The sequence below is a fragment of the Staurois parvus genome, unplaced genomic scaffold, assembly GCF_062004578.1.
Source record: "Staurois parvus isolate SC_StPar_1 unplaced genomic scaffold, SC_StPar_1.0 ptg000438l, whole genome shotgun sequence".
Classification (NCBI taxonomy): domain Eukaryota; kingdom Metazoa; phylum Chordata; class Amphibia; order Anura; family Ranidae; genus Staurois; species Staurois parvus.
In genome coordinates, this window is record NW_028318234.1 from 238,689 (window position 1) to 253,102 (window position 14,414).

Consider the following 14,414-nt stretch of genomic DNA (forward strand, 5'->3'; position numbering starts at 1 on the left):
AGATTTCAACCCTGTCCACTGCCTGTTGCAGTTTAAAGTGGGGGGTGTACGGCGTTAAAAATGTGGTTCAACCACGCATAACTATGCCTTCCCCAACCGTATGTCTAGACTGAGCCTTAGGGTTTCTGGGTTACAGTCATCCAAATAAATTATATTTTGATACATCATTATTTTTGTTTATTGTTTTGGGGACACCTGAAGTTCTTTATATATTTGTTATACGAATTATGGTTTTGGAGTCAAGGCAGTTTCCACTAATTTAAACCTCTCTTGTTTTTGAGAGATGTACTTTTTTTTTGAATGTTTAGGTTTAGATTGTATTTTTCTGTAGGTTTACTTACCTTCACATTGTGCAAAGTTTTATTGGTGTCTATGTTTCCATGGAGGTGATTCACCCATCTGTAGTCATGACCAATGTCCCCAAGAAAGAAAGCAAGGAGAAATGCAAAATCTTAGAGCTGGCCCAGAACAACAGGTGAAGGAAATTTTCCCATAGGAACATTTGTTCCAGGGACAAAATCTTTAAGAGGAGATTTTTCCTCACTTTATGAGATTTCCTCTAGCTTACTGTTGCATCTCTGAGACAGCAAGTGAAGGAAAATTTCCTCAAAGGTACAAAGATAACAAAAAACAAACTTATGGGTTTTAACCCTTCCTTTCCCTATCCTATATTAAAAAAAAAAGTTTTGAAGGTACATACACTTCAGGAGTCTTGTGTTAGTTCTGAGTTTTTGCTGCCTGTCTCTAATTGTGTTTTTTATTTTATTTTAGCAGCTTTCTCTGCTTCCAGCAGCAATTGTTGCACCCAGCTTGCGGAAAGAATTTCAAGGAATACGTTGAAAAAAGTGACTGACTATAAAATCCAGAGACGTGATGGCCGTTGTCACCTCCAAGCTTTTGTGTAAGTATAATGACCTTTTCACATCTTCATGTTTTAGATGTATATGATAGGTATCTTTATGCTGCCTTTCTTGGCCCCACCCTTATCTAATCCCTTGAAGATCTGTTAATTCCTAACCTAACTTCAAAGTTTAGGTCAGACATAATGGGAATATACACAGTAATGACTTTGGTAAACATGCAGCTTCAGATGAAATTAGACTTCACACTCCATAGTCACATCTTAGGTGCACCAAAGCAAATCAATTATTCTGTCAACAGGAACACTGCAGACCAAGATGGAAAAATTATATTTTTCCTTTATCATAATAGCCAGCAGGAACGCGTTCTGTTTTGATGTTTCAGTTAGGCATAGCACTTTCTCAAAGAATTGGGTTGATTTTATGTAAAATTTAGTAATAAGACTTTGAAATATTGTGTTATCTTACTTTTTTTTATTATTTATATAATAGCAAAAACTGACATTCGGGAGCCGTTCTGCGTTTTTTTTTCAGCAGCCCCTGAACTCTCCCTAATGTTTTCCTATGTGTCCATGTACACATATTCGTTTACACGTTTACAGTCAGATGAGTTTACAGTTGTTTTTTTGAACGCACCAAACTTGCATTCAGGAGTAGATTTTACCTGCGTTTCAAACGCCAAACGCTTGTAAACGTGGTTAACCATGTTTATAAGCGTTTGCGTTTAGAAGCGTTTTTAACTGTTCCATATGCAGATGCTGTCCAGAGCCTTTTTCATCATCAGAAATGCATGCAAAGCATTTTCCATGTATGCAAATGGCCCGGTACACCAGCGCAGTCAGTTCCAGGTTTCGCGTGAAGGAAAAAATGGTAGAACGTGCCGCATTATGCTCATGATGGGATCCATAGTGAATACAATCAGAAAAGACAGGTCATCTCAACATATATTGCTCTCTCTGCTTCTCTCTCTATTCCTCTCAAAATGTCTGAAATAGTTAATTTTTTACTATTTTTCAGTGCATTCTGGGCATTTGGGAGGGTCTCCTGAGGTTATCTTTTAAAAACGCTTCTAAACGCAAACGCACATAAACGTGTTATGCAAACACAGCTAAACTGATGTTTTTTAACCTACGTTTTCCAGCAGTCAGTTTCCATCATTCAGAAGAGTTTTCCAAACGCCCCGTGTACATGAGCCCTAATTGTAAAATTAAATACTCCCAATCTCATGTGTATATCTATATTAGTGAAAAAAATCAAAGGCTGCAAACAGTTAATTGTGTTCCCACAACCTATATAAAACAACATATATACAAAAGTACTGCTGTGCCTAGTGATATAAACAGTTCATATGATTCCAAATCTTAGTTTTCACCCGTGGTATTCTTATTTATTCCTTGCAGCGATTCCCACCACCATTCATTATATGCGCTCATCTCTAATAGTGGACCTGCCAGATATCGGGTCAATTTACTTTTTCCCCACTTGGGGATTCCTTCTACTTAAAGCCTCCCCTGAAGCACTTTACTTCTTTCCACTTTGGAGGTTATGTGTCACTACACATAAATGGGTATATGGCCCTTTAAAAGATCGCAATTTCTTCTTGTGGTGAGCGCATATAAAAAAGAGGTTCCTCATAGTGTAGTAAATCTCATAATCCTTCTTTTTATTTAATAAAATTAAACTTACATTTGTATTAAAAACACTGACATTGTTTGTAGGACAGCTGGGTCACGGCTCCCAAGTCACTTCTGGTTATGGCTATCGATCACCTGGCTCTGCCCAACACGTCATCACGGTACCCCTGAGGAGGTCACGTGACTGTGATGATGTTTTGGGCAGAACCGGGTGATTTACAGCCGTAACCGGAAGTGACGTGGGACCCACTTTTTTTATATATGTTGTTTTAAATAAAAATAATAAAAAAAATGTCAGGTACCCCGCACACACCCCATATAAAAAGCACAGTGTAGGGCAAGCATGTACTGTATATGTAACATCAATTGTGTCAGATATGTGAGGTAATAATTCTAGCTCCTTTGTTCTGATGACCTGTAAAGGCTTTTAAAATGTTATATATAGAGAATTTTGGGAACCATTGTTTCATGTGATTCCACAGCTGTGTGCAATTTTAAGACTTGACATGTTTGGTATGTATTTACTCAAAGACACCACATCTTATTTCACTTATTTATTTCAGGTACTTTTATAGCGCCGTCAGTTTACGCAGAGCTTTACATATATAATGCAAATTCACATCTGTCCCTAACCCTCTAGGGGCGTACAATCTATTTTATATTATACCAACAAATTGGGTATATTATTGCGTTTGTTTGCACAAAAGTTAATTTTAGTGTATTTTTTACCGCAAATATGAGTTTAATAAATAACTGCGCAAATATCCTGCAACATAAAAAATTGCAACTATCACCAGTTTGTTCTCCAGGGTATCTGCTTTCAGAAAATATATACTTTTGTGGGAGGGGGGGGGGGGTTACAATAATTTCTAGCAAACAATGCATATTTTACCATGTGTGCAAAAAAAATAAAAATAAAACAATTAAAACAATAAAAATTGGCCCTCTAGACAAGCGGTTAAAGAGCACTTTCCTGTACAGCATTTGGTCTACAAGTAAACAGAATCTGAATAGCTGATCTCAAACTTTCTTCAGACCTCATATGTATGCCTAAAATGAAACCCAGACCTATTTTGTACACCAATAACTACAAGAAATGAAAAAGATACGACTGTACATCTAACTGATACAACTAGTTTACACAGCATTTTCAGAAAATATAACTTACAACCAGGGGCAGACTAACAGCTCATGGGGCCCTCGGGCAATAGTGGATCATGGGGGCCACTGTGTCCTCACCCACACTCAAACCACACCCAAAAAAACCTATGAAAGGTATCAGGGGCATCTCATGGGGCCCCCTACTGACCCTGGGCCCTTGGGCAGTGCCCGAGTTCCCAAATGGTCAGTCTGCCCCTGCTTGCAACTTGTGAATAAATACTGAAAGCATTAGAAAGCTTCTGCTATTAACCACTTTCCCGCTGCCCTATAGTAGAAATACTGCTACAGGGTGGCAGGGGTGCGCAAAATCACACATACATACATATATATATATATATATATATATATGTTAATTTGCATTTCTGGGTAGGGGGCACGCTCTCTACCCGCACCACCATTTGTGGCCTTGGCTATCAATCGCCCGGTCCCGGCTGGTGATTACTCGCTGCTACCCGGTGATTGCCAAATATTACCGGCGGGGAGAGAACTGTATGCAAACAAACAGTTCTCTCCCCTGGCAGCTCCTGCAAACTGCTTTTTTATGGCTCTGTAAAGCAGAGCCATACAAAGCAGTGTGCTTACAGTGGAAAGCACAGACACCGCCCCCACAGTAAAACAGCACACAGTTAACCCCTTGCTGCCCAGTGTCATTAGTAGAGTGTCAGTGCTTTTTATTAGCACTGATCACTGTATTGGTGTCACTGGGGATGTCAGTGACACCAAGTCAGTTCCCCCCAGTGTCAGAATGCCTGCCGCAGTCCTGCTATATGTCGCTAATCGCCGCCATTACTAGTAAACAAAATAAAAATCCCAGTATATATACCACCATTTGTAGACGCTATAACTTTCACATAAACCAATTAATGTACACGTATTGGGATTGTTTTTAGCAAAGACATGGAGCAGAATACATTTTGCCCTAAAATTTGTGACGAAATTTGATTTTTAAAATTTTTTTATTGGACATGTTTGATAGCAAGAAGTCAAAAATATTGTCTTCTCAAAATTGTTGGTCTTTTTTTGCTTATAGCTCAAAAAATAAATAACACAGATGCGATCAAATACCACCAAACAAAAGCTCTATTTGTGGGGAAAAAAAGGACATACATTTTATTTGGGTACAGTGTTGCATGACCGCACAATTGTCAGCTAAAATAACGCAGCACTGTAATGCAAAAATTGACCTGGTCAGGAAGGGGGGTAAATCCTCTGGAGGGAAAGTGAGGGGGTGCAGTTCCCTCTAATTTGAATTGCATGCTAAAAAATCATGGCTCCAGAACTACTGCAATATACAATGCTCTGATTATCAGGCTTCATTTTCTATTTATTGAAACCAAGCCAAGAATGTGCTAAAAAAAGCTCACATATGGACATATCTGCCAGAAAAACCCGAAATTCTGCCTTTCATTTACTTGAAATAACACACCAAATTGTGTGCTTTACATTAACTCACATAACTTACGTTAGGATTGTTCACTTTAAAAGGTCAGTCCACGTAGAAGTGATCTGTTTTCTGGGTGATTTCACCTAGAATCACCAGGCTTCAGATATGTCTTGAACACTTTTTCTGGAAGATATCAATTTAGGAGAATAGGTAATGATCCAGTGGATGAGACAGGTTCAGGATGGCAAAGAGCATGCAAACCCTGCAGAATAATGGAACACAGATTACGAAAGCTGCACAAACATGAACTCTTTCCAGCAATGCCTCTGTGGCTCATTCAGGGTAACATGTCACTATACAGCATAGTTTTTTCTTTTAAGACTCTTTGCTTATAAGACTATTAATATCATAAGCTGCGCTCCTTTCAGTGACACCCAGGGCAGATCTGGCAACACAGTCAAATAGCTGGAGGGATGGTAGCAATTGGGAGATAGCTTGGTGCGACAGATAAGCTGCAGGCCCTTTAGTTCCTGCCTGGATGCCAAAAACCTAAGTAAAGTGTCTACATTTATTTTGCTTTAACCACTTCAAATCCGGACACTTTCACCCCCTTCCTGTCCAGGCCAATTTTCAGCTTTCAGTGCTATCACACTTTGAATGACAATTGCGCAGTCATGCAACACTGTACCCATATTAATGGTTTAGCATTTTTTTGAGACAGATAAAACTTTCTTTTGGTGGTATTTATTCACCACTGGGATTTTTTTTATTTTTTTTTGCTATATAAATGAAAGTCCAAAAATTTTGAACAAAAAGTGTTTTTCTTATAAAATTTTGCAAATAATAATCTTTCTTCATAAATCTTGGCCAAAATGTATTCAGTTATCTTTTTAGTAAAAAAAAAAATAACCCAAATTAGTTTATAACCAAAAATTATAATTTTTCAAAAAATTTGTTTACATTTTTTATTTTTTTATATTACTATTTATGTTTTTTTTAAACATACCATCACCCTTGCAGTACAGTGTCACCATAGTGACACTGTACTACTTGTGGGGGGTGATGAAGTTTTTTTTTTTTTAGCACTGATTGCTTTTACACCCACAAAGGCTGTAAAAGTAATCATTTCTCCTTCTCTCTGGCTGCATTCTTGCAGCCACTGAGAAATACTGAGAGAGCTGTGATTGGTCACAGCTTGTCACATTGTACAAGGCTGCTGTGAATAGCCTTGTACCATGTGATCTCTGTGAACATTCACAGATTTCACTAGTAGTAGGCAATGATGTCAGAAGTGACATCTTGCTTACTACTATTCATGTGATCACTGATTGGCCAATCAGTGATCACATGATCTGGACCTCACACAGAGGTCCCGTACAGCGTTCAGTGTTCCGCTGTGTCCTCTGTACACAGCAAGCACCGGATCATGGTGCCGCGCACTCCCAGGGAGCGTGCACAGGCTTAAAATGCGGGCACCGTTTATGAACGGCAACCCGCTCCTGCACTGCTCCCGTCCAGCCGCTTATGTACATGGGCCAGATGGGAAGTGGTTAAGCACCATGCTCTGATGGAGAAATATCCCATAACTTCCTGTGCTGGTGTCCATAGACAACCACATAAACTTTATGACATTCCTTGCTGTATTCAAAATTAAATAAATAAAAAGAAAAAAAAAGACATTTCCACTTATTTGTTAATACCTTCCTGTCCGCAATCTGTTTATTTCATTTACTTGGCATTAGTTATTCTTAGGCCTTTTTCACACTAGTGGACTGATTGGGTCCACCTGTCCCTTTTTCAAGCGGACCTGATCGGACGCTCCGGACATGTGTCTGTTTATAACCGCCTGCCTGTGATCCCATCTTGTCTGCTAAAAACAGACAGTTGGGCATCCGTTCTCCATCCATCTGGCGGAACGGATGACAGTCGGATGGAAACAGACAGGCGGTCCTTTTCCTTCCGACAGCCCATAGAGGACAGAGGGCTGTGTCCGTGTCAGTGTCCGTGTCTGCTCCACTTATGCAGAGCGGACACGGACACAGCCTGCTGTCCTCTATGGGCTGTCAAAAGGAAAAGGACCGCCTGTCCCATATGGAAGAAAAATATTTTTGAAATATATTTTAAAAATTTTCTTCCCAAATATATTGACATATATATTGAATATGGCCAAAATTGTAGCATTTCAAATATATGTCAATGAATTTGGGAAGAATATTTTTAAAATATATTTCAAATATATTTTTCTTCTATGTGGGGTTCCTGCACCTGTCATCCGCTTGCTCAGCAGGGATTACCAAGAAGATCCCCCGCTGGGCAAACTGATCCACTGATGGGTCCACCACGTATGAAAGGGGCCTTAGAATACAGCTGTGCCTAGATTATGGACATTAAACTATTTACATATTCAACAAACAGTAAAAGAGCTTTAAACAAGTCCTCACTGACCTCTCTAACTGCTTGTCCTGAAAAGATCTCAAGATCTTCAAAGATCACAACAAAGACTCTAAAGTCTGGTTTCAGTTGGGTTCTAACAATTTAGGCCTCATGCACACAGGGCATTTTTGCAGCCACTTTTAGGTTCGTCAGCCATTTTTTTTTACTGCTTCCAAAGGTCCTCCATGTTATCCTATGTGTCCATGCACACATAGACTTTTAGAAGCTTCTAGTAGCAGTAGCGTTTACCATCAGGGAAAAAACCCAGGGCCAGTGCTTCCAGGAGCAGCAGTGTTTTGGCAAAAAAACACTTGACGCGTGTAAACGTGCCTAAACCTGTGTTAGCGCTAGGTGCATTTGGCGCTTGAGCATTAATTTGTTTCAATGGCCAGAATAAATGATTATTCTGGCCAATGAAATGTGTTAAAACCCAAGCGCTGGACGCCTGTAAGTGCGCCTAAACGCTTGTAAAAGCTTTGAACACTTTGACAAGCATCAGGCATTTTATCCTGCCAAAACGCTGCTGCCAAGAGGAGAAGCGTTTTTAAAACGTCCTGTGTGCATGAGGCCTTAGAAACACATGCCCTGTGTTTGCATTAGAGGGCTGTCAGTCTGCCAAAATCTGCTGTCCTAGAAGAAAGATAAGTTTTCAGTGTCTGTGTTTGTGAAAATATATTTTTCCATAGTGCTAATAGATACACAGTTGAATGAGGGCTTGTTGAAAGCTGCATTATCTGGGCACAGATTCACTATAATCACATCTAGGCATCAATCACCTCACAAAAGGGTTAATGATCCCACATGATGCTTTGTGATGCTAGATTTTTTTGGCCTCCCACTGTTTCCTCATTTATTTTAGATTGGGGATGCTCATGCTCCACAATTTGAGAAAACCTGATTTATTGCTGCTTGCTTTGATTTCATTTTTATCATTTTCATAGGTTGTACATAAAAGAAAAGACTTTATGTGTGAGCCCCAAGAATAAGCGTGTCAGGGCGTGGATTGCAAATAAAAACAAGAAAGACAACGTCAAAAGTCCAAGCATGTTAAATGGTTCCTTGAAAAAGAAAAAGAAAAAGAATCGAGGAAAGAACAGGAGAAGAAGAATTAAAAACAACAAATGAAAATGAATGTGCTCAGAAATTTGACCCATGGATCTGGATATATATACAGAGAACTCACTGCCCTGGATAACACATAAAGCATTCAGATAAATAGAACCTTGTGAAAATGAACATGCTATCACCAGTAGTGCCAAAAGGATGTGTAGAATCCACTTCCTTTCCACATACTCTCTTTCAAGACACCCTACAAGCTTATTAGAAGATGGTGTGACTGGTGGTCCTTGGTTAAACTTTCCCCACTCTTGTGACTCAAAACAATACTATCAGCAATGGTCAGTGGTGGGTGTCAGTCAAAAGCTGGAAAACAGCAGTGCATATTGTACTTAGAGTACAAAGTATGTAGACTAAGGAAACAATCTCCACGCCAAGAGGCATTAAAACACGCAAAAATATTGCTTAAATCCAAAAGTGCTTTTTACATTTTTTACTTTATACTTTTATGCTGGCTGTTCAAAATACCAAATGCAATCATTCAGAGCAGTGGTCTCCGAAATGCAGTCTGCAGGCTGAATGCGGCCCTTTGCTTGCTCTCATCTAGCCTTTGGGGCACCATTCCAACCACTAATATGAGGCACTATTCCCCAAACTGATACGAGGCATTATTCCTTCCACTGACACCAACAGTGGGACACTATTCCTCCCATTGACACCAATGATGGGGCAATATTCCTCCCACTAATATCAAAGGATGGGACACTATTCACCCCTCTGACACCAACGTTGGGGCACTATTCCTCCACTAATGCCAAAGATGGGGTACTATTCTTCCCACTGACTTCAATGATGGGGCACTGTTCCTACCACTGATACCACCAATGGGGCACTATTCCTCCACTAATGCCAAAGATAGGGTACTATTCCTCCCACTGACTTCAATGTTGGGGCACTGTTCCTACCACTGATATTACCAATGGGGCACTATTCCTCCACTAATGCCAAAGATAGGGTACTATTCCTCCCACTGACTTCAATGATGGGGCACTGTTCCTACCACTGATACCACCAATGGGGCACTATTCCTTCCACTAATGCCACAGATGGAGAACTATTCCTCCCTCTGACCCTGCAGCCCCACATATATACATCCCATGTATATATGCAGCTGAGGGACGAGGAATGCCCAGGCCACAGATGGCTAGACCAGTAGAATGACAGATTTCTTGTGGACTCGCTCAGGTGGGTTCAAACTAGGATCTGAACAGGTCCGAGCTCATCCCTACCAAGATCTGTGCCACTTTTCACAATACAGCTCCCCTCTAAAGTGGAAATTAAAACACCATCATAAATACACAATTAATTAGAGAAACCAACAGTAGATGTATTGAAAACCTTTCTATTATATAAATAAATTGTGATATTAGAAAAATTTGTCTTCTGAAAGTAGTTATCATTGTCTTTCCTATTTCTAAATAAGGATTGCTGCAAATACAATTTTTTTGTGTCATGAAGCTTTTATATGTCTAGGACAGGGGTGGGCAAACTTTTTGACTTGAGGGCCGCAATGGGTTCATATATTGGACCCGGGGGCCGGAACAAGAGTAGATGAATGATGTGTATGTGTCATCCATAGTAAGTATAGTAATATTCCCCCATAGTAAGCATAGTAATTAATCCCCCATATAGTAATTCATCCCCCATAGTAATTCATCCCCCATATAGTAATTCATCCCCCATAGTAATTCATCCCCCATAGTAATTCATCCCCCATATAGTAATTCATCCCCCCTATAGTAATTCATCCCCCATATAGTAATTCATCCCCCATAGTAATTCATCCCCCATATAGTAATTCATCCCCCATAGAGTAATTCATCCCCCATAGAGTAATTCATCCCCCATATAGTAATTCATCCCCCATAGTAATTCATCCCCCATATAGTAATTCATCCCCCATAGTAATTCATCCCCCATATAGTAATTCATTCCCCATATTAAGTCCCCAAGTCCCCCCTGTGTCAATTCACTTACCTTTTCTCCGCGCGTTCCTCTCGCCGTGTTCCCATGCCGTTCCGGTGTAGCATGAAAATCTGTCTCCTATGAGGATCTGTCCCCCTCGACGTATCTGCGCATGTGCCAGTTTCAGGCATTAGCAGCCGATCGGCGATCTCCGGCACATGCGCAGATACGTCGAGGGGGACAGATCCTCATAGGAGACAGATTTTCATGCTACACCGGTCTTCAGGGCGGACTGTGAGAGGAGCCTAGCTCCGCGGGCCGGATTAAAAGGTCCGCCGGGCCGTAGTTTGCCCATTGCTGGTCTAGGACCATTGTTACCTTTCATGTTCTTAGTCCCATGGCTGGGACTAGAGGCCTAGATGTAGAAGGATCAAATGGGCATGTAGGTACGTGCAGGTAGACCGTCCTACATAGGTGGCGCTGTTACAACAACCTTGCAGGGAGAGGGGAGGACAGGAGCTATGCCCATTCCTCTTTGGCCTCAGTATATGCCAATGGGGAGCTGCTGTCTGATTGGACGCTGCCACTTGGGTGATCTTTGTGGCCACCTTTAGTGAGGGCAGAGTTTACAAAAAGCCCTGGCTCAATGCAGAAGATGCACATTCTGCATGTGGCTTGGTTAGAGACAGGAACCCAACTGTCAGGTAGAGTTTGCACAACTCAGGGAAAGGTTTCAGAGGAGAAGGGCCAGTATGGAGACTGTCATCGGACCTCTTTGGGGAACTTTTCAGCCCTGCTTCTCAGCCCCTCTCTGCGCCAAGTGCAGCCAGTCTGTGCTCTCTCCGCTTGCAAGCCCTGCATACTGCTGTGAACGTTGCTACATATTCTATAGTGACTCTGTCACTGTTTCTGAAATGTTTGACAATATAACTTTGCATTCCAACCACTGTGTTTCCCATACCTTCCCATTGGGTGACTACCGCCTGGGCCTCCTCTAATCCCCCACAGCCTACAGGCACACATACTCTTTATTTTATAATTGAAAGCTGGATATTGAATGAATTTAAACACTGCTACCTTCTAATTGCTCTTACAGTTTGTACACTGCTTCTGCTCTGGACTTATCAACCAATGTAGTTGACATTTCTTATTTCTGACCGATGATCCTAACAACTGTTTGTACTTTTGTATAATAAAATACAATAAAAATATTGAAGAGTAGATACAGTTCCCAGATCAAATCCAGTTTAGGAATGTGTTTAAAAATAACAATTGCATACCTATTCAACCGGTGACATTGCAGGTACATTCATTGTGTGCAGATGGGGCAAAATGGAATATTCCCAGGCTATTTCCTCTATAGGTCAAATGTTATCCATTCATAAACAAAATGGTTCCGGAAACCAAATTATTACCAATAGCTGGAGCTGACAATCATAAGAATTATTGATTTCCTATGATAATCAGCTTCAAACAGTGGCCATAATGTGGTACAACAGCCTGTCTTGGAAAACTTGGATTGTAGTGGTATATGATAATAAATGGTTCTGATTCCCTGTATCTTTACAACCCTGATGAGGATCTAGGACACAACTCAGATTAGCAGCAGGGTCTCTGGTGCTGAAATATCACCGATACTAACTGTCAGGCAGAGTGCTGTCCTGCCAGATAGTGATAGTATACGAGGTGGTATCAAAAAGTCTGCAAGCACAGTCACAGGGAGCACCAACCTTAATAAGCTAGTGTGCTAAAAGACATCATCCTGTGTACATCTGGAGCTGTGCGACTCGTGCTATTCTGACCACATGCATTGCCACGTCTGCTATTTCATCATACATGAAACCCGCACACCAGTAACGATCCTCAACATGAAGGATTGGTCATCCATGGCACACTGATGGAGTTCTTGGCAGACTTCGACCTTCTGCTCCCAAGTCAGCAGGCTGGGGAATGGGGACCTGGCCACTCAAAACACCTAGCATGACTCATTGCAGGATCACCATAAACTTCCCAAAGCATACCAATTTTCTCTGTGGCAGATTTGTCCAGTTTCATGCAAAATTTCACGTTTGCTCTTTGTTCTAACTTGCTGTCCATGATGAAATAGCAGACGTGGTAACGCACGTGGTCAGAATAGCAACAGTTGCACAACTACTGACGTACGCAAGACCCACTGAAGTCCAATGGAGAAAGTATATCACTGAAGACCAATGGAGGAGAGTATATCACTGCCAGAGGCGGACTGACAACTCATGGGGCCCCGGGCAATAGGGGATCATGGGGCCCCCGTGTCCTCGCCCACACCCAAAAAAGCCTTTAAAAAAGGTACCAGGGGCATCTCATGGGGCCCCCTACTGACCCAGTGCCCGAGTGCTCAAATGGTCAGTCCGCCCCTGATCACTGCTATCCCTGAAGATCAAAGGAGGAGAGTATATCACTGCTTCCACTGAAGATGAATGACAGAGAATTCATTATTGCTCCTACTTAAGACCAATGGAGGAGAGTTCAACAATGCTACTACTGAAGACCAATAGACGGAGGGAGTATTTATTTAGACACTGACACCAATAAAAGGATGGAGGGGGTCATTATTGCTACCACTGACACCAATAAGGTAGAAGGTTATAATTGCTGCCACTATGGCTAACCTCAGTGAGAGGGGGTTTACTGCTGCCACTAACAGGAGATCATCACAGGTTCTCTTTTCCAGATTATTGCAGGGGCAGCCAGGCACAACACAATAGTCACTCACTCTGGCTCAATGATCAGTCTAGAGGGTTGTCTTTTAGAATGTATTACTGAATAAACTTGGATTGGAATTTGGGAAGCTGTAGGATACTCCAGCAACACTGTGCACTAACAAGAGGAGACATTTTGTCAATACTTCTTGGAACAGTCCTTCTTGTAAAAGCCAATGGACTGGGTAGTACTGAGATTCTATAAGAATTGTCCTAGTCCAAGCAAGCACCGCACAAGGGATAGTAACAGCAAGCAGTCACTAGAATCCTGTGCACAGCTCTGTACTCACAATGTCCCTGGATACTTATTTACATAGTTAGTTTGGCTGAAAAAAGACAAAAGTCCATCCAGTTCAACCATTAAAAAAAAGTTATAATCCTACACCCACAGTTGATCCAGAGGAAGGCAAAAAACCCAGCAAAGCATGATGCAATTTGCTCCTGCAGGGGAAAAAATTCCTTCCTGATCCTCCGAGAGGCAATCGGATATTCCCTAGATTAAGTTTACCTATAAATGTTAGTATCCAGTTATATTCTGTGTATCCAAGAAAGAATCCAGGCCTTTTTTAAAGCAATCCACTGAGCTGGCCAGAACCAACACTTGAGGGAGTCTAGCTTGGACTTGGATGCCTCCATCCATTATCAGCCAGACATTCTCTTATGAGCTCTCCAGACCATATTCCTTGTGAAATCCCTTGATTGGTTCCAAAGGTCCTCAGTAATTTAGACCCCCCCAGCTCTAACCTAGCTGGGACCTCGATGAACACTTGAAAACTTCTGCTGAGCTGCCCAGATGGCTAGCAGCCCTTTCGGCTGGCAACATCTCCTATTGGACAAGAACCAGGTGGTTCCAGGCCTCAGACTAATAGCAAACCCCCAGCCACCTACTGGACATCCCTCACCGGGATTGACTGAGACCACATAAATATTCAGGCTGCTTATTAGCCTTTTTCAGTCTACTACATTCTAGAATCCTCCAAAAGTCAGGAGAAAACAGTGAAACCTGCAGCCAGTGAAACCCAGAACAGCCCAAAGCAATCACAAGCTGCTACACTGATTACAAAGCTGTGGATGTGAACACACATGAGTTCACAAGATGCATGGGGGTGCCATTAAGAGTTAATGGCATCTATACAAGTTAGCAAAAAGGCAGAGTGGAGAACACACATTTCTGCACTGCAAT

General features: G+C 41.4%; 1 protein-coding gene across 2 annotated transcripts in view; it reads left to right on the forward strand.

Annotated features, from left to right (window-relative positions):
- Nucleotides 1–11,714, forward strand: part of CCL28 (C-C motif chemokine ligand 28) — a 28,426-nt gene extending 16,712 nt beyond the window's left edge. Inside the window, exons 2-3 of one of the 2 annotated variants that reach the window (XM_089687797.1) lie at nucleotides 772–901; nucleotides 8,414–11,714. In XM_089687797.1, the coding sequence (XP_089543923.1) occupies nucleotides 772–901; nucleotides 8,414–8,597 (314 nt within the window). In that variant the 3' untranslated portion in view covers nucleotides 8,598–11,714. The remainder of the gene's footprint in view (nucleotides 1–771; nucleotides 902–8,413) is intronic. The other variant, XM_089687798.1, reaches the window with a different exon arrangement.
- Nucleotides 11,715–14,414: the final 2,700 nt, after the last annotated feature.